Below are 21244 nucleotides of genomic sequence, written 5' to 3' on the forward strand. Positions count from 1 at the left end.
CCTCTACCGCTTTGTATAAATTGGACTTTGGTCACTCAAAGACTTAGATTCACTACTCTTTCTCCTGCTTATCATTATTTTATTATTATTAAAGTCTAAATTCCAGTCTGTTCACATCACACTGTTGGACTGATGGTCATATTTATTAATTTTATACTCCCTAGAGTATGAATTGGGAGAAGGCAATGGCACCCCACTCCAGTACTCTTGCCCAGAAAATCCCATGGATGGAGGAGCCTGGTAGGCTGCAGTCCATGGGGTCGCAAAGAGTCAGACACGACTGAGTGACTTCACTTTCACGCATTGGAGAAGGAAATGGCAACCCACTCCAGTGTTCTTACCTGAAGAATCCCATGGACGGAGAAGCCTGGTAGGCTGCAGTCCATGGGGTCGCACAGAGTCGGACACGACTGAAGCGACTTGGCAGCAGAGTATGAATTGGAGAAGGAATACTCCAGTATCCTTGCCTGGGAAATCCCTTGGACAGAGGAGTCTGGCAGGCTACAGTCCATGGGATCACAAAGAATTCAACGTGACTGAGTGACTAAGACTTTAGAGTACAAAGGCTGATAATGCATATGCTTAGAATTTTTTTTTTAATCTAAAAAGTAGTTTTTATTTTTCTGGACACAAGTGAAATGAACATTCTTATTTATTTGATTGCCATATTCTTACGTGTAAGCCACTTTTTTAACCAGTTTTCTGATTCTGATGCCTGTCAACATGGATCTTGGTAGTAGAACTCCCACTAAGAATAGCATTAGTTTGAATTAACACTTATATATTCTCTAATGCTTTTAAAAATAAATAATGGATAGTTTCAATGTCATCAATTTGGTGGTTGCCTCTTTACCCTAAAATTCTTTGAAATCATTGCCAGGGACATTTTTTTTTAACTGCTAGTTGTGCATGAAATAAAATGGCATATTTCTTTATTTTATTATCATTCTAGTCTTTTGAATTAGTTTCTTATTTTAACAATTCTGCTTGGGCGATTATGGAAAGAATTGTAAAATGGACTATGAAGCCGTTTGGTGTTTTACACCAAGAGGTGTGAAAACACTGGGTATTTTTTCTACTTCCTTGTAAGAAAACACCCAGGCTTTGCCTGTCATCAGGCTTCAACTACTTCGATCACCAACAGAAGAGAGGAGAGAGTTTCCTTCTGGTTGCACTGCACAGTGGCTTACAAGATCTTGGTTCACCAATCAGGGATTGAACCCGTGCCCCCGTAGTGGACTCATGGAGTCCTAACCACTGAACCACCAGGGAATTCTCAAGAATTTTTATTTTTAAAGGCCTTCTAAGCAGGCAAAAATTTTGATGTCATAAAGTGCACGTTCTAAAACCTATTTTAAAACTTTACTTATCTGAAAATGTCTTCAGTTTTTAGAGTGTATTTACTTCTATTTTAATAATAGGTTTAAGAAGGTTAATTAGAAGGTTTAGTCATTAATAAAAGATTAAATTACATATAGTATATAATACAAGCTGTTGAAGACGATAGCTTTCTATAAAAATAGTTATTTTTTGTTGTTGTTGTTTACTGTCTTATCTTAAACATTTACTTGCAGAACAGCCCCTCATTCTCCATGGCCTGATACTGAGCTATATAAAACTTTGTATAGTTTTAAAGTAAGGAGAGTATATAAAGCATAAAACTGACTTTTGTGTCTCTTCTTCAACAGACAGCCGGAAATGATCCATATTGTTTTGTGGAGTTTTATGAGCATCGTCATGCAGCTGCAGCACTCGCTGCTATGAATGGGCGGAAGATAATGGGTAAGGTAAGCTATCGTAATTAAAGAAGGTGACATGCACTGGAAAATTCTAAGTTGTAAAAGGTTTTATTTCCATTTTAGAAGCATCGTATTTGTTTTACAGAAAACGATCACAACTAATATTAAAAAGATGGGGTAAAGCTTTTAGAGTATGTGTTTATGTTAGTATTCTTCATGGTTCCTTGCATATGGTAAATACTGAAGTAACTGTTGAATTACTAGGCTTTATTGAAATATATAGGAATGCTGACTACTAATGGGGAAGAATAAAAGAAAAAAAATTTATTGGTAATTTAGGCAAGTTCAGTTCAGTCACTCAGTCGTGTCTCTTTGTGACCCCATGAATCGCAGCACGCCAGGCCTCCCTGTCCATCACCAACTCCCAGAGTTTACCCAAACTCATGTCCATCGAGTCGGTGATGGCCGTCCAGCCATCTCGTCCTCTGTCGTCCCCTTCTCCTGCTGCCCCCAATCCCTCCCAGCATCAGGGTCTTTTCTTATGAGTCAACTCTTCGCATGAGGTGGCCAAAGTATTGGAGTTTCAGCTTCAGCATCAGTCATTCCAGTGAACACCCAGGACTGATCTCCTTTAGGACGGACTGGTTGGATCTCCTTGCAGTCCAAGGGACTCTCAAGAGTCTTCTCCAACACCACAGTTCAAGAACATCAATTCTCCGGCGCTCAGCTTTCTTCACAGTCCAACTCTCACATCCATACATGACCACTGGAAAAACCATAGCCTTGACTAGACGAACCTTTGTTGGCAAAGTAATGTCTCTGCTTTTGAATATGCTATCTAGGTTGGTCATAATTTTCCTTCCAAGGAGTAAACGTCTTTTAATTTCATGGCTGCAGTCACCATCTGCAGTGATTTTGGAGCCCAAAAAATAAAGTCTGACACTGTTTCCCCATCTATTTCCCATGAAGTGATGGGACCAGATGCCACAATCTTTGTTTTCTGAATGTTGAGCTTTAAGCCAACTTTTTCACTGTCCTCTTCCATTTTCATCAAGAGGCTTTTTAGGTCCTCTTCACTTTCTGCCATAAGGGTGGTGTCATCTGCATATCTGAGGTTATTGATATTTCTCCTGGCAGTCTTGATTCCAGCTTGTGCTTCTTCCAGCCCAGTGTTTCTCATGATGTACTCTGCATAGAAGTTAAATAAGCAGGGTGACAATATACAGCCTTGACGTACTCCTTTTCCTATTAGGAACCAGTCTGTTGTTCCATGTCCAGTTCTAACTGTTGCTTCCTGACCTGCACACAGAGTTCTCAAGAGGCAGGTCAAGTGATCTGGTATTCCCATCTCTTTCAGAATTTTCCACAGTTTTTTGTGATCCACACAGTCAAAGGCTTTGGCATAGTCAATAAAGCAGAAATAGATGTTTTCTGGAACTCTTGCTTTTTCGATGATCCAGCAGATGTTGGCAATTTGATCTCTGGTTCCTCTGCCTTTTCTAAAACCAGCTTGAACATCAGGAAGTTCACGGTTCACGTATTGCTGAAGCCTGGCTTGGAGAATTTTGAGCATTACTTTATTAGTGTGTGAGATGAGTGCAATTAGGCAGATTAGTTGAATGTTAATAGAGAAGTTATGTATGGTTAGGATTTGTTATTTGCAGAACTGTACATTAAAAAATAAATATTTAAGGGAAAAATGAAATAATTCTGAGATTATGTCCTTTCTACATTTTTCCTAATGTTAAAAAAGCCTTTTCTCAAAAAAAAAAAAATGATAACAATGATAACAGATGGTAATGATTTTTTTAATGTCCTTACTTAATGAAACAAAGTTGCTAATTCTTTTTTTAAAAGTATTGAAATTTTGACCAGAAAATTTTGAATGCGTCTTGTCAGACAAATACCATTGTATTCATAGATGCAAATCTTGTAACACCTGATTATGACCTTTATTTTTATGAAATATAAATGTAGAAAAAATTTTTTTAGGAGGTCAAAGTGAATTGGGCAACAACTCCCAGCAGTCAAAAGAAAGACACAAGCAGTAAGTATATTTTATACTCTTTGAACTTTTGTGTTTATTGTACATAGTAGTTTTCTTGTAAACATATAAACATCATGCATTTGCAGTAATGTTTTGATCGTTATCCTAAGATATGATTGACTGTGTTTGTGTTAATAAATTTAAGAACAAATCTAATCTTTGTCATCAGGTAGTACCGTTGTCAGCACACAGCGTTCACAAGGTAATTGTATCTTCTTAAACATAAAATGAAATCTCTTGAAAGGGTATTCACTAACCACCTGAAGTTTTTTTGTTTGATGTTGGGGGGAGCGGGGAGGGAGGGATCGTATTTCTATTTGTCTCTCTGGCAATATTTTTCCCCCTTTTTCCCAGTGTTGACCAAGTGTGGCTTGTCCGCTACTTGGGTGCTATTTCAAGTTCTCTGATTCCCCCCTTGGTAGCAGCTGATGCCTTAGAAATACTTCACCACTGAAGGGCAAGATACCCTGTTTCCTTGAGGTCAAGTTCTGTGCTTCATACCCAGATCTTCTTATTGCTTGAGTTGCACTTGAAACTGTGTCTTCCAAATGGCAACCTAATATGTTGCTTAAGGCCTGCCAAGTAGGGGTAACTTTTCTTTCCAGATATACTTTGTCAGAATTGATGTGTATGTCCATTTAAAGTGTTGATCCAACTATTTTGTATATTTAAAGTGTTTCTTTTTTTTTTTTTTTTTTTGAGCATTGTCTTTTTAAGAAAACTTCATATATGGGATCATTATTTCTCTCCAGTGCTTTTTTAATGACTCTGATATAAAGTGAAGGGATTACTGTTTTCATTCTGTTGCCTTCAGTCTTAGTTCACTTGCACATGGATTCACATAAACTGAATGGTGTAATGTCTGGGCAACCAAAACTGTTGGCTTTTGAGAAAACTCAAATACTTTAACATCAAACTGTTGCAATGCAAGGTATTTCTTTGATTGTTCTTCACAAAATATGGTTAAACCAAGTATATCGCATAGCTAGCTTCAGTAAACTGTCTTAACTGAGGCAAATCTAGCCTAATAACTCATAATACCACTATTTTAATTTGTAAAGATTTAATGTAGTGGTAAACTGAATAAATGTGAATAATTACTATTAGAATGGTAAATAAGTCATTTATTTATATATATATATATTTTTTTTTTTTGCAAAACTTGTTATATATTAATAGTTTATTTTGGCCAGTATTATAATTGGTTATAAGTAGAAATGTAACTGTCAGTCTCCCATTAGATATATCATAGGAGAATCTTTCCTGTATTGTCACCTTGATTCATTATTCATTATGTTTAAAACTGATAGAATTTGTCTAGATATAGGATAGTGTTTTACTTATACTTTATTGTAATACATAAATTATTTTAAGAATACTTTATTGAATAGATCTTAGCATTTTTTTAAATTCTAAAATTGTATTTTTCTTTTCAATTCCCCTTCCTTTCCCCTGTAAGATCATTTCCATGTCTTTGTTGGTGATCTCAGTCCAGAAATTACAACTGAAGATATAAAAGCTGCTTTTGCACCATTTGGAAGAATATCGTAAGTAACAGAGGATAAATTTTAAAATGCTTTTAATTAGAAACAATCATATAGAAGTAATTTGAAAATCTGTTGTGAATGTTTTTGGACATAAATTTTGACACTTGAATGTAATGTATTAATATTTACTTGAATAAATGTATTGTTTAGAGCCTATTCAAGTAGTTAACAGCCAAAGATTATTTTCCCATTGATAAATCTTTGGTCTTCAATTATCTTAAATTTTTTTTTCAATTAGCATTAGTTTTTAAGAGACGAATGTGCTGTCCTGCATCCTGTTTCTTGTATGAGTGTCTTGCTAGCCTGGTCATTATCTTTAGTGAACTTGTGCTGTGACTAAGGAGTTTAGACCCTTTGGCACTTCTATGATACCATGCATTTTCTGTTAATATATTTTAACAAAAAGAAACCTTAATAGTTTAAAAAGCAGTTATTAATGTTAATTCCATTTAACATTTTGTTGTTGTTATTGTTGCTATTAACAACAATAATAATGCCTCTTACTATTTTGTGAAGCACTATATTGCTTGCGTTGTTATTAATTGTACAGTTTAGGCCTGTTATAAATAGCTCACTTGAGTATTCATCATAAAAGAACTTTAATATTTTGAAAAGCATGCCTGTAATAGAGTAACAATAAGTTGATTATTGCACTTTCTTAGAAGTAATTGTTGAATCTAGAAAACAAAGTTTTTAGAGTTTCTGGTTGCTTTATTATTGGTGTTCCAGCTAGAAAAGTAGAAAAAAGGAAATTCTAGCTTTGATTTAGTTTGATGAACAGACCAACAGCAGAGATGAGAAGGAGACTGGAAAGTAAATGCTGGTGATATTGATGTTGAATTTGGGAATTTTCATTTGAAGAGTTTTAGTTCACTGGTAGGAGGATGAAAATGGATAGTGACCAAAGAATGATCATAAGTAAGGGGCCAACTTTAAAGGCAGTCACAAGATGAGAGTTTATAGGTGGGCTCTTCTTTTAGGTAACATTTTTCTTGATCTCTTAGAACTGACTTTAGGAAAAGTTCTAATTTCTTGATTGTTCTTTTTAGTCTGTTTTAGGGTTTTGATGATGGTTAGCTGGCTTTCAAATATCTAGATTGGATAGTCTTAACCTTTTACCTCTTAAAGGCTTTATAAATTTCTGTATACAAAATTTTGTGCTTGTTTTCATTTTGGTGTGTAGTATCTTTGTAAATTTTATCCACTTTCAGCATAGTCACAGGACTGTAAAGGATTAAAGAACTTTGATCTGTATCTTTGCTACTTCTTCTTTAGAGAATTCTTTCAGATAATGTAAGAATCAAGGCTAACATTTCGTAAAACTTAACTTTAAGAAGAAAAGGCTTTTCTAACATTTTAACAGATTAAATGCTATATTATTAAATGTTTAGATTTTGATTGAAGTCGCTTTTCTGAAAGCGTGGATATTTAGTTTAGGGTTAAGATAAAGATTGTTTAACAATTGGTGAGTGTAAGTTAAATGACATCCAAATTTTAGTAATTTCATTACTTTTTAATCAAAAATCAATCATTTCTTTTTGTTAAATATGTTGGTATCATAATTGTAGTCTGTAGGTTTTCTTAGAGTCTACTATGATTACTGATGTATATATGATTTTTTTCTTGATAAGACCTTTAAGTTTTATAATTTTCAGTTGAGATAATGTCTAAGCTTTAGGTTATCTTAAGAGTTAGTGTTTCTAAATTTGAAGGAACCATTTTCAGTTGGTAGCATCACTTCTTGATTTTTTTTTTTTTTAATTAAAGGAGATACATTGATAAATACATACATTGAGAGATTCTCATGATAGTCAGGTATTGTCTGTAGATTCTACAACAGTGCTTGATTTATAAAAATTGTGTAGTAAGTGTTGGCCTATTAAAATATTGGGTATAAAAATTACAGCACTTTCTTTCCCTAATTTATACAGCTTAAATTTTTCCTGTTCCTTGAGTTTAGGGTAGTCTAACAGATTTTGCTGTAGAAAAGAATCAGCAACAAATTAAATGCATGTGTACCATAAGTATTTTTACATATTGAGAAGTGACTTGCATTAGTTTTCCTCTTTCACCATCACCTCTTTGTCATTTTGACCCTAAGCACTTAATAAATCACTCCTAAATTTATCAAAATATGCTTATGTATACTTTAATATAAAATTATATTGCATGGCTTTCTGACTTGGGTTTTTGTTGTGAAAGTGCCTGTTTTGTTCATGTGTCCTGAGAGAACAAGCATTGTGACATACCTGGCTAACTTAAAAGCAGATTGCCTGCGAAGCACAATTTGAGTCCAATTTTTTGAGGTATGGAGTTTTAGCTATCATGGCTGGGTTTTTCACTCAATCTCAAATAATAGGGCTCTGGTTATTTTGCAGAGTATCTCTGAAGAATGGACAGAATTGCCCTGGCTAACTACAAGCTACGGTTCACAGTGGATAAATGTTGGCGTGCTTTTTTACTTTCTGACTTTTTAAAATTTTGCTTTTATATCTTGTAGTTTCCAATCAATCTTATATGATTGCTATTTTAGAATTTAGTGTAAAATCTTTTCTTATATAGAATAAGACTAAAGTGTGTGTCTAGTATTTTTCTTCAATAGTTTAACATTTCTGAAAATGTCAAGTTCTCAAAATTTACCCATAGTTCAGAAGGGGGGTGTGAACTGATCTGAGAAAATGAAAAAAATTAATTGATTTAGGGAATATACATCTTTTTCATTCTTTTAGTTTCCAGTTTTCTATTTTAATTTTTTAATGATTAGGTAGTATATAGTGTAAAATAGCAAATTATAAATTGCATGGTTAAAGAAAGCCATTCATTTAGTGTGCCAGTGAACCCTATAAGTTAAGTAATTCATGTGAATAGCTGCTTTTACCATGCTTAATATTTAAAAATGTAAAAACTTTTTGAAGTGGGAGGCAGTTTCTGTAAAATGTATACATATATATTTAAAGTTTTTGATTTGCATGTTTATAAAATTAAGCCTCATTTGCTAATACATAATAAATTTTATAGAATAAAAGGTAAATTTGTATTAAAGGTTCATTTTAATGAAGATGAAACATGAAAATGAGTTGTGTATGAAATTCTCGCTTGATATCCAGAGGAGAGTTTGCAAACCTAAACTTCTGATTGTTTCTGATTTCAGAGATGCCCGAGTGGTAAAAGACATGGCGACAGGAAAGTCTAAGGGATATGGCTTTGTCTCCTTTTTCAACAAATGGGTGAGCTCAATAAAAAGTGCATGTGCAATATAAGAAGAAAGAACAAAAATGTTCGTTTCATTTTGATTATTAGTCATTTCTGTCATCTACCATTTGTTCATGTCATGATAATTAGTACTCTTACTAGAGGATACCTTCTTTCTCCTGTTTGGTTATTTAGTCAACATTTATTTAGCACCTTGGGCTTCGCTGGTGGCTCAGATGGTAAAGAATCCCCTGCAATGCAGGAGACGGGTTCGATCCTTGGGTCGGGAAGACCCCCTGGAGAAGGGAATGGCCACTCATTCGAGTATTCTTGCCTGGTGAATCCTGTGAACAAAGGGGTCTGGCAGGCTATACAGTCCATGGGCTCATAAAGAGTTGGACACAACTGAGCAGCTAAGCACATGTATTTAGCACCCTGATGCACGCTGCCGTCTATGGGGTCGCACAGAGTTGGACATGACTGAAGCAACTTAGCAGCAGCAGCATGCAAAGTACTGAGAAAATGTTTTCAGAATATAAAAAGTAGAGGTGTTTAAATCATCATCCAAAGATAGGACGGATATTGAGTATCTCATATATATTTGATTTGTTTTCTCCCTGTTTTATATTCCCATGTTAATTTAAAAGTAACTAATAAAATGTTCCAGTGGATGGGAATTTTTCTAAAAAGAGTATATTAATGTATTTGAAAATGTCTCATCATTTCCTTCATTCAGTAAACACTATTGAACATGAATTTGTATAGGCTTGAAGTTTCTGAGTTTTGCAGAGAAAAGGAAGGATAGCATAGTTTCTCAAATGAGAGGTGAAAGGCGGTTATAGAGAAGGAAAGGCTTACATATATGACAGCTGGATAAAATCTTTGGTATGTTCTCCATACAATGTAATACTGTGGTGTTTACAAAAGGAAAATGAATGAGGAACCTCTGTAAGTACTGGTTATGGAAAGATTTCCATGGGAAATTGTCAGGTAAAAAAGCTTTTTTGTGTAAAAAAGAAGAGATCTCATTATATGTGTATGCGTGGCAGGGGGCAGGGTGGGGGTGATTTCTTTTCCCCCTGCATTCCCCCTGCAGAGATTAACAAGAAACTTGTAAGGTTTCCTGTTTGTGGGGCAGGTAATGAGAGGCACATGGGCAGGAGGGCGAGAAACTTGTAGCTGTACTGTACTATGTGAAGTTTGAACCTTGTAAATATATTACTAATTCAAGTAAATAGTTTTTTTAGTGTGGTAACTCGAGGTTCCAAACAATTAAATGCAGAGATATCACACTTCTAAAAATATAGGGGTGGATGGTAGGAGAATTTATATGCATTAATCCTGGATTATATACTGAGGCTCCATTAACCTTTAATTTTATTGTATTGCCTCTATGTTACGATTGTTTGCCAGTGATAAGTGCAAAAATACTGTATTTTTTGTGCAAGAGTCCCTTAGAATGAGCCATTAAAATTTTTGATACTATGAAATGTATTTTAGAAAGGATTTTCCTTAGTAAAGGGAGTATTTGAATAGGTATCATTTCTTGATAACTTTAGGTGAAATTTATAAGCATCATTTATTGTACCAGTTCCTTCCGAGTTTTTAAAAACAACTGTTTGCAGTTATGCCAACTAGTGTCAAATTATCTTATATTTTCTAGTTTCTGTGTCTGCCTATATTGAAACTAATGTCTGGTTATTCCTCCCTATCCAGATATTCACTATAACAGCCAGCTTGCAGCAGTTTTACTTTTTCAAAATTTACTTTTCAAATAAAAAATCAGCCCTAAAAATGTTAACGTGGCCTTTTTCTTGTTTAATTAATGTCTGTGCTGGGTCTTTATTGGTGCGAGAGGGCTTTCTCTAGTTGTGGAGAGTGGGGGCACAACTCTGTTGCGGGCCCTCGAGCACACAGATTTCAGTAGTGTGGCACACAGGCTTAGTTGCTCCACAGCATGTGAAATCTTCCCGGACCAGGGATCGAACCCGTGTCCTCTACATTGGCAGGCGGATTCTTGTCCACTGCGCCACCTGGGAAGTCCTTAACACGGCTTTTAAGTTAAGGCAAAAGAAGGTAGAATGCACCGTAACTATGTGTCGGCTGTTCACACAGAGGCATTGTATCTTTCGATCACATTCTAACTATCATCTTCCTCTAATGAAGCGAAAGTGTCTTCTAAGAAGCAGGTGTTAATCTAAGAGGTCAGGAAAAATCCATATATTAGAAGAAAAATTGCAAATGGTAAAGCATATTGAGAGATGAAGATGTAAAAGCTCTGTCATGTATGGTCCCATCTACCAAGTGTAAAAGGAGATGAAAAAATAAAAACTATGAGACAGTAACTAGTTTGTAAAGCTTTACTGTTAATCCCAGCATAATATTTAGGGAAGGTAGAAGAATACCTCATGCACTGAATTGATAGCCACATTTACCTTAAAGGATTGATAAATAGGTTGTCAATGTTTTGTGATACTTGGTGATATAGGTTGAGGTCTTTGGGTGGAGTAAAAACTCACTTTTTTGCATTTGGGATTATGGAATATATTACCCTGCTATATGTCACTATTTAATGCATAGTTAGTATGGAAGTCAGATATAGCAGAGGATGTCTGTGTGTGACCTCTGTAGTTACCAGACATGGATTATAATCCTGACAGTCATCACACAAAAGGTATATAACTTTGAATAAGTGATACAATTTGATCTTCCCAAGTTTATGTTTTAGTTTCTATAAATTTGTGCTATGTAACTGGCAGGCATTCCTGGTGTTGAGAAGTGCCACAGCACTGATTGCAGTTGCCCCTGGCTCCCTTGCCTCTCCTGTGTTGTGTGTCCTAGGCAGACTCCAGTATTGGTTGAACATACCTCCCTGCCTACTCTGAAGTAACAGAGTGTTGCTATAGAGAAATTGAGTCAGCTGGTTTCACTTCTAATTTAGCAGTTACACATAGATAAACACATGGTACTGTCTTTGTAAACCTGTGTTTCTCTAGTAAAATTGATTTCCTGTTCTTTGAAAAACTGTTTCATGCTCCCTCATTTCTCCTCAAATATTCCTCTTTTTCTCCATCATCACCCTGAGCTTCAAATGAGAAAGTAAAAGCTATCATACAGAAATTCCCTCAGCTTTACCACCAAACCTACATTAAATGCTCTCACCTTCTCCCTCTTCCTCCTGTTACAGTGGAGGAAGTCTTTCCTGTAGTTGTATATGAGCATGTAATTATATTTGTTTTCTAGGGCTGCTGTATCAAAGTAGCTGAATGACTTAGAGTAATAGAAAGAGTCTCTAAGTTCTAGAGGATAGAAGTCCAGAATCAGGTTGTCATCATGGCCATGCTCCATCTGAAGATGCTGGAAGTATCCTTCCTTCCCTCTTTAGTTTCTGGTGGTAACTGGCAATCCTTGGCATCCTTGACTTGTAGCTGCATCACTCCAGTCTTTACCTTTGTCTTCACATGACCCTCTTTCCTCTGTGTGTGTCCTCATTAACTTCTCATGTTCTTACAACAGCCCTTCTTTAAAAGGGCCCACCCTAACTTGTATGACCACATCTTAATAATATACCTGCGAAGACCCTATTTCAAATGCATTGAGGTCACTTTCACAGTTATGAGGCTGGATGGACTTCATATAAATTTAAGTGACACAGTTCATCCAACAGCAGATAGTTATTAAACATCTTACAGAGTTCAGACTGGTTAGTGTGGAAAGCAATATTTGTTTTTTTAAGAAGAATCATTTCCTTTTTATGTGTCTTAAGAACAGCTTTTAGCCTTAAATTTACCTGTTGTTTTGTGCTAGGTGAAGCCCACATTTGACGTAGGCAAACCAAAGCTGAAGCCCACGTCCTTTTCAGTCTACTCTTAAGTTGGCTTTATTCTTTACTCTATACCAGGCCTACTCTTTTCAGGTTCACCTATGGATTTCTGCTTGCTTGGCTCTGGACAGTACATGGTTGTGGGTTTCTTCCTTCATCACTAGCTATTCCTTCTTAGTCACCTTAGCTCGCAATTTCTCCTTTATCCAGTTTTCACATTTTGCTGTTTTTCTAGGACACTCTTTTCTCTCCAGCCTTTCTTCATGGCTCTGAACCTTATATCTGCAGCTCTATTTACTTCACACTTAACTAACAAATTATCTTCATTTAGATGTCTTACATATATCTGAAACTTAATGTGTCTTAAATAATCGTTTCTTCCTCAAACTTGTTCCTCCACTGCCTCCCAGACTTCTCATTTCCGTCAATGCTAGCACTGTCCTCCCTGCTGCCCAAGCAGGAACCTGGGAATCGGCTTTGATTCCTGCCCTTTTAGTTACTGTGCACACGGCCCCCCCACCCCCATTCTGTTGACTCTTCCTTTAGATTACATCACTGCTACTGTATTAGTCCTGGTCACCAACATTCTTTTTTAATCTGAATATTATATTAGTCTTATAAAGTGTCTTTTTACTGTCTATCTCCCCAAACTGTTCTCCTTAAAACATAAGGATGGTCTTCTTAAGACATAAATTGGATCATGATAATCTCTTACTTAAAATAATCAGTTTTTTCTTCTCACACTTTTCCTTTTGGCACACTAGATTCCAGTGAAACTAGTTGTGTTTCACATGCTTCTTTTAGATGTGTACCAAACTCATGCCTGCCTTAACACACTTTGCAGTGGTTTTCCCTCTACCAGGAACACTCTGGTTTTTTGACTTTTCTAGCTCCTTTTCCTCAGCTTAAAAGTCATTTCTAAGAGACCTTCCCTAATCGTGCTGCCCTAAGGTAGATTTTTTTTTTTAATATAAATTTATTTAATTGGAGGTTAATTACTTTACAATATTGTATTGGTTTTGCCATACATCAACATGAATCTGCCACGGGTGTACACGTGTTCCCCATCCTGAGGCCCCTTCCTACCTCCCTCCCCATACCATCCCTCTGAGTCATCCCAGTGCACCAGCCCCAAGCATCTTATATCCTGCATCGAACCTGGACTGGCGATTCGTTTCATATATGATATTATACATGTTTCAATGCTGTTCTCCCAAATCATCCCACCTTCTCCCTCTCCCACAAAGTCCATAAGACTGTTCTATACATCTGTGTCTTCTTGCTGTCTTGCATACAGGGTTATCGTTACCATCTTTCTAAATTCCATACATATGTGTTAGTATACTGTATTGGTATTTTTCTTTCTGGCTTACTTCACTTTGTATAATAGGCTCCAGTTTCATCGACCTCATTAGAACTGATTCAAATGTATTCTTTTTAATGGCTGAGTAATACTCCATTGTCTATATGTACCACAGCTTTCTTATCCATTCATCTGCTGATGGACATCTAGGTTGCTTCCATGTCCTGGCTATTATAAACAGTGCTGCGATGAACCTTGGGGTACACGTGTCTCTTTCAATTCTGGTTTCCTCGGTGTGTATGCTCAGCAGTGGGATTGCTGGGTCATAAGGCAGTTCTATTTCCAGTTTTTTAAGGAATCTCAGTATGGCATATTCTTGCTCTCAGCCTTTTGTTTCTGTCATGGCACTTACCACAACTAATAATTACTTAATTTGTCTCCTCCAAAAAATGGAAGCTCCATGGCAGCAGAGACCGTGTCTGCCTCTTTGACTGTATTCCCAGCACTTAACGTTAACTGCTGTCTAGAACATGATGACTGCTCAGTATTTACTTGTAAGATGAATGAGTAACCAAACGCTGTTGTTGAAAACTTGTTGGATTGTATAAAGTGAGATTTTCATCCATAATAGTCTGGGTTGTTACATGAACTTGCCAGTTCACGTCTTTCAGGTGATTAAAAATTCCCAAAAGCCCTTATGAGGTAAAAGAAAGACAGTTTAAAAGCACCATTGTAAAATAAATAAAAGCACCATTGTATTTTAGGAAAGCTGTCATATATTGTGAATATCATAAAGTATTCCATTAAGAAAACATTTGTGGAACGCAACCATGAGTTTTCTCTTTTGCAAACAGTTGTTTAACGTCAACTAATAGTGGCTTCTTTGTCATTTCTAATGTTGTGTGGAACAGGATGCCGAAAACGCCATTCAACAGATGGGTGGCCAGTGGCTTGGTGGAAGACAAATCAGAACTAACTGGGCAACCCGAAAGCCTCCAGCTCCAAAGAGTACATATGAGTGTAGGTGTATTGGAGAAGAAAAGGAAATGTGGAATTTTGGAGGAAAAAACACTAGATTTTAAATGTTAGAGCTGTTCCCGGAGACTTATTGCAGAAATAGATGAGAAGCAAATCAAGACTACTGTTCAAAAATGTACTTAGTTTTCATTTTTGTAATTATAAATAATAAGTAATATCTCTAATGTCAAGTCTCCTATTAATTAGAGAATACTGAATAATATTTAGACATTCTTGGGGGAGGTTTAATCCTCAATCAAATTGTAATATGTATTAAACAAGCATTTTGATCAAGATAAATATTACCATTACAGTAGTATAGTTAATATTGCTTTCCTCTTTCTGAACATTTTGTGAACTAAAAATATTAAACTTTTCTCCCCAGCAAACACCAAACAGCTATCATATGATGAGGTCGTAAATCAGTCCAGTCCAAGCAACTGTACTGTGTACTGTGGAGGCGTCACTTCGGGGCTGACAGGTGCGGGGACCTTACCTATGTGGCATCTTAAGATTAATTTTAAAGTACTTGATATTGGTAGGATTTTAATGCGATTCGGTTTTGGTTTTTGTGTAACAGAACAACTAATGCGTCAGACTTTTTCACCATTTGGACAAATAATGGAAATTCGAGTCTTTCCAGATAAAGGATATTCTTTTGTTCGGTAGGTGTGGTTTTTAAAAAAACTTTTACCTCCAGATCATTTTTGAACTTTTAAGTTAGTGGTTTTCTTTAAAATTTTCTTTGGTTATAAAGAAATAGAAATTAATCTAGCTTTTATTAAATTTGCCACAATAACTCCTTCCTTCCAATACAAAGGCAAATCATTTTCTATTAAGAGAATTTTCTCCAAAAACTGAAAACATAGGCCATTTTATTCTCTTATATTAACTTCCTGTTTTACCTCAGGCCCAGTTTGATTTTTTCAAATACGTTTTATTTATAAGTACCTTAAACAATTTATATTGTAATTCTTAATATTATTGTAATTGTAATATCATTGTAATTGTAATATCATTGTAATTCTTAATATTATTTTCAATAGGTTCAATTCCCATGAAAGTGCAGCACATGCAATTGTTTCTGTTAATGGAACTACCATTGAAGGCCATGTTGTGAAATGCTACTGGGGCAAAGAAACTCTCGATATGATAAATCCTGTGCAACAGGTGAGAGGGTTCTTGACTTTGCAAAGTAATGGCTGGGCTAATAGGTATATTTAAATGAAATTGTTAAAGATTCTTGTTAATGTTTCTAGCTACAATGATGGCATATAGGGGCTCTTCCTACATGTATAATATTATAGTTCCAGAGTGATGGTTCATGGATGCAGTGGTGACATGATGAATGTGACTGCCTCAACTGACTCATGCTCACACCACATTGGATTTTAAAATGTTCTAACAAACCTGACAGGGTATTAAATTTTTTTCTAATTCTTAGTAGACTTACATACTATTTGGAGAACTCACAAGCATGTTTGAGTTCAGTTGAAACAAAAGCTATAAATATATTTAGGACCTTGGCATTTTCTTCCAGATTTTGCCACCTTTGTTTTTCCAGGCAGCTCTAGTAGTTCAAACTTGATCCCACAAACATGTCTATGAGGAAATAGTAAATGAAACATCAAGATAGGATTGAGAAAATCCTAAACTATATAACTTTCTTAAGTAAACTGAATATAAGAATAGTCTTCATATCTTCCTTATCTAAAGGAAACAGTCATATGGATAATTTACAAAACACTTAAATGTTCTCTTGAGTTGAATATTTATTTCTAGGGCATTACCTGCTGGCTCAAAGAATATGGCATTTAGAGCATCACTGTAGAGTTGAAGCAGTATGACCTTGCTATTTTTTAGCAGTGACAACTTACTCTTGCTTATCCTTTAGTTTTCATTGTAATGATGACCCTATCTGTTATGGTTATGTATTTGTGGTATATAAGGACTATATATGCACCTATAATTTCAAATAATACTAAATTATCTGTTATAACTTTGTTTAATAGCAGAATCAAATTGGATATCCACAAGCTTACGGCCAGTGGGGCCAGTGGTATGGGAATGCACAACAAATTGGCCAGTATATGCCTAATGGTTGGCAAGTACCTGCATATGGAATGTATGGCCAGCCGTGGAACCAGCAAGGATTTAAGTAAGCACACTTGTTCTTTTCCTTTATTATTAACCTTTGAAAATGTCAAGAACTTAGGAAGAGATTTTAAGTAATTAGCAGGTAATGTGGCCTTCTATCTAAAGCATAGCCTTTGAAGGACTTAGAGAGTTTTTTACTTTATAGTTTTAAGTGTATATCTTTTAAAAATTGCCTGCAAATGTGTTGCTTTGATTTATAACCAGCATTATAAGCACTTTGGTAATGCTTGAATGACTCAACAAATATTTAAGTAAGAAAATAGGAACTTAATAGTTGTTAAGGTTTTTATGTGACTAATGGTCACTGGCCTTTCTTGGATACAGTTATTTCGATCCTAGTTGCTTTATTCATTAGGCTTTTTTCCTGTGCAAAAGGGTTTATTCATACATTGTTATACAAAAGCTTCTTTATACATCCTGAATTATGTAATTTTACTTAAATTTCTGAAAAACACTTTACAGTTTTTATTTAAAATTAATCTTATGTTGAAATATAAGCTTACATATACTAATAGATACTTTAATTTCTTCTTTGAGTAATATAAATGCAAGTCCGTATTATACCAGATGATCAAGATTCTTTCAGACAGTGGCTTGTTCAATGTATGTCAAACCCCAGGAGAACAGTTCTGAGATTAGAGATGAGTTTTTCTGAGTTCAAAGGGAATAAATGTTTATAGATAAAGGGTATTTTCTTAGCTGTAGTTAAACTAACAGAATTAAACCATACACATTAAAGCTACATGGATACTTATTTTTAAAAGAAAAAACCTTTTGCCTTTGCTTTCTCTGACATAACAATTATTCTTATATTTGGGCTTAAGAAAAAGGATATTTCCCACATATGTGTAATTTCTTCTTGGCATTACATTTTATTTTAATCAGTGGATTTCCCTTCCCCTCTGCTTCTTTCACATTCTCCACCAGTCAGACACAGTCTTCTCCACCATGGATGGGACCAAATTATGGAGTGCAGCCACCTCCAGGACAGAATGGCAGCATGATGCCTAATCAGCCTGCAGGGTATCGAGTGGCAGGGTATGAAACCCAGTGAAAAAGGACTCCAGAATCTAAAGTCAGGGGCTTAAGGCTACAGGGAGTAGTAAAGCCGTTGTTTACTTACAGATTTATCAAATCAGTCAGTGCAAATGTCAGATACAGTGTATTTATTTAAAAGATTCATTTTTCAATCATGAAATTACTTATCATCCACATTGTTTTAAAAAGAAACAAGATGCTGGATGTCTGCCAATTTTTGCCTTCATTACCTTTTTTGATAAAGATTCTCAGATCCTTGTTTCAAATACAAATGCAGGGATTGCTGCCACTTTTTTTAAAATTGAGGCAGAAAATTGCACAATGTTGAACTTTTTTCCACTGAAGTAGTGTGCAGTTCTAGTTTGCATTCCTGATATGATTTAAAACATGTAATATAAAGATGTAAAAAAAAAGAAAAACCAAAACTGTGCAGAGTCTAGAAGTTCTTTGTAATCTTCAGCTAATGCACAATTCTGTTTTAGGTTTTTTTGAAATAGACATTGTTTGAGCTGTCCCATCGCCACGGTTTCCCTCTGCCGTTTTTAAATATAAATTATTAGTTTACATCATTTTTGTATCTACATTTTTTCGTAAATTTGTCTTGCCTTATTAAAGTTCTGTAAAATACACTTAAATGGAAAAAAAAATGATGTTCATTTAGATTGAAAACTTTTCTCAGATGGATTGATAATTGTATTCATCTTGTGTTTTATATGAGAAGGTGCCTCAAGAATTCCCTGTTGAATCTGTTTAAAAGGGTTTTTATCTTCTGTGATAAACTTTGCTGTGTACCAGGAATTATAAAAACAAAAACTTACTAAAGAAAATCTCTGAAATGTGATAAGTTCTTATGAACCCATGTTAATTTCATATGTCAACTTCTATAATTACATGTATTATTTCATTATGTAAAATGTTTTAGCAATTTAATATTTTGCACAGTTACCAAACTTTGTATGTCATTTCATCCTTAAAGGCATCATGCAGAGTCGACAGGAGATTTATAAAGTTTTGTTTGCATGTGAATATGAAATACACACTTTGGTAGTCTTTGAATACAAAGTCATCAGCTCTTGTTTTTCAAGAATTTTGAGACACAAAGTTGTATGTAAAAAAATATATTAATTTGCCATATTCTAGTTACATTTACTCAAAAAGAGTAAATCAACTTGATTTTAATGTACAAATGATAGCTGTGAAACTGTAGAATATCCTTAGGTCAGGCATGGTGGTTCCTTGTGAACTCCAAAATTAGCCTGAATGACCAGCCGGGCGAAGCATTTTTTAAATGTTCAGAGGCCAAAAGATAAACAACAACAAAAAAATAACAAAAACCCTTGAAATCCTACCTCCTTAAACAGCCTTCGAAGAGGAGAAGCCTCAGTGCAATCATTACTTTGATTCTTTTGGTACCTGTTTTCCTGGAGTTCCCAGTTTTATTTTGGGTTGGCTCCAAGCATTAAGAAGTTTAATCTGTGATGGCATTGTTCTAGTTTTGAAATTTCTAGTACATTTCAGAGTCTCTTAGAACAATAGTGGGAGATTTTGTTTTATTTTGTTTTCAATAAAAGTCACAAACTCTCCTGTTTGACTCACAAAGGAAAAGGATCCCCACTATACCTATTTGGATGCTTGGTTGTTCTTTTTAAGACCAGAGAGCTCCCGGTATTTTGTTTAGGAACAGAAAAGGCCCATGGAATCTTAAGAGATTCCTAGCCTGTATTCTCCAGGTAGCAGCATAGGAGCCTGAACTGGTCTCTAAGCCAATACTCTAGTAAACCAGAGCCCAGGAAAGACAGCTCATAAATGTATAATTCTCTGGAGCTCAATTCTATGCAGTTGTAAACACTTGGAAATTTTATTTCCTTGTTAACTTCTACAGATCAGGGCATGCAACCAAAAGCAGCTTAAATGAAATACTCAAAAAATGAAATAATAGGATGCTGTTTTTAGATTCTTCTGGTTTATGTTCCTGTTTTAGGACCCTCGTTGTTTTTCTCTTATTCAAAAAAATTTTATGTCCTGTACATCTGTGGACTGCAGGGTAAATTATTTGGGCATAAATAATCTAAGCAAAAGTGTAGTTTTCCTTTCATTTTGACTATCTCAAATAATAACACTTTTTATTAGCCAATATTTTTTTATTGCACAATTCTAAAATGTACAGACTACTTTTTGAGAAGAAAGTAGTATTACTCAAAGGGTTACTACTGAACACATTTGCAATTCAGGAACATTGCTGACTTTGCTTTAAATCTTATTCTCAGTGTTAAATCATTTTAAAAATTAAAAGTCTAAAAATCATACTGGTATTAGTATCCAGTAAGGAAATTACAGTTTTTAAAATGAATTCTTTCTCTGCAATATGCATTCAGATTTTACTTTAAAATACATCTGGTACTGTAAAGAACCTGAAGTGGTTCACACTTAAGGGGTTCATTAATCCAGTATTCTTTGCCCTGACTGTTTGGATATTAAAGTTCATTTATGTTTTCTATAACCTTTGGGATCTTCTTGCAGTGATTATTGTGTGTGAGATTTTTTTTTTCTTTTTGGTCTAGCCATATTGTTATATTCACTCAGGTATTTGTTATATTTCTTTTTAATCTTATTTCAGAAACCATGCTTTGCATTGGGATACTGCAAAGAATTGCTGTAGAAAACTTATTATATGAAATCAGGATCTCATTTTCCTTGTTGATATTCTCTCCCTGTTGAAAATGAGATTCACATTCTAGTTTTATTCTTGTTTTGTTTCTGTGCTTGCTTAGCTTCCTTTTGTATGTGTGTTAAGAGTTCTATTACTTTGGAAAAGGCGGTTGATAAGGACTAGTTTGCATAGAGAATTAGAATTGAGTTTACCAAGAGATACAGGGTGCTCTTGAGGTTACAGTTGAATTGGAAAAATAAACTGTGTTTGTAGGAAATAAAGAGCAAACCCTTTCAATGAAAGAGTGATGATTTCTAAACACAAAATCTTCTTTGTGTACAGGATTATTGCATTTTTTCCAGTGACTACATTTTGACTGTTTAGAACTTGAAGAACATACCTCTAAAACAACAAATTTTAAGAACCTTGAGTAAAATGTATATGAATGAGTCTCAGTTGAGTAGTACTTTACCCTATGGCCTCTGAAGTTGGAGGCCGAAGTTATTCTAATAGTAATTCACCTAAAAAAGGAAAAAGTAGATTTTTGACTCAGGGTTAATATGCTTAAATGAGTTACTGCACAGAAAGTAGGAGTTAAGCAGATTTACATACTAGATAAATGAGATCCCTAGCTTATCTGTTTTCAGCTCTAGAAGACCAATAACCATACTTAAACATGCAAGATTTAGAGGCTCCTACTGTGGAAATACTAAGCTGCTTTGGAGTGAAAA

The 21244-nt window shown here is 35.0% G+C and overlaps 1 protein-coding gene across 50 annotated transcripts in view; it reads left to right on the plus strand.

Annotated features, from left to right (window-relative positions):
* Positions 1-21244, plus strand: part of TIA1 (TIA1 cytotoxic granule associated RNA binding protein) — a 54994-nt gene that overhangs the window by 12607 nt on the left and 21143 nt on the right. For 8 of the 50 annotated variants that reach the window (XR_015136618.1, XR_015136619.1, XR_015136621.1 and 5 more), the window contains 10 exons: positions 1689-1787; positions 3732-3786; positions 3956-3988; positions 5246-5333; positions 8485-8560; positions 14563-14671; positions 15054-15149; positions 15249-15333; positions 15715-15838; positions 16681-16826. Coding sequence is in view for 36 of the 50 variants with exons in the window: in XM_086326164.1 (XP_086182290.1) it covers positions 1689-1787; positions 3732-3786; positions 3956-3988; positions 5246-5333; positions 8485-8560; positions 14563-14671; positions 15054-15149; positions 15249-15333; positions 15715-15838; positions 16681-16826 (911 nt within the window). In the remaining 14 variants the exon portion in view is untranslated. Of the gene's footprint in view, positions 1-1688; positions 1788-3731; positions 3787-3955; positions 3989-4600; positions 4718-5245; positions 5334-7535; positions 7640-7711; positions 7778-8484; positions 8561-14562; positions 14805-15053; positions 15150-15248; positions 15334-15714; positions 15839-16680; positions 16827-17752; positions 20364-21244 lie in introns of those variants that run through there. The other 42 variants (XM_086326167.1, XM_086326169.1, XM_086326156.1 and 39 more) reach the window with 26 other exon arrangements.

Source organism: Bos grunniens, chromosome 11 (assembly GCF_055505025.1).
Source record: "Bos grunniens cultivar Pamir isolate PY7600 chromosome 11, Bosgru_T2T1.0, whole genome shotgun sequence".
Classification (NCBI taxonomy): domain Eukaryota; kingdom Metazoa; phylum Chordata; class Mammalia; order Artiodactyla; family Bovidae; genus Bos; species Bos grunniens.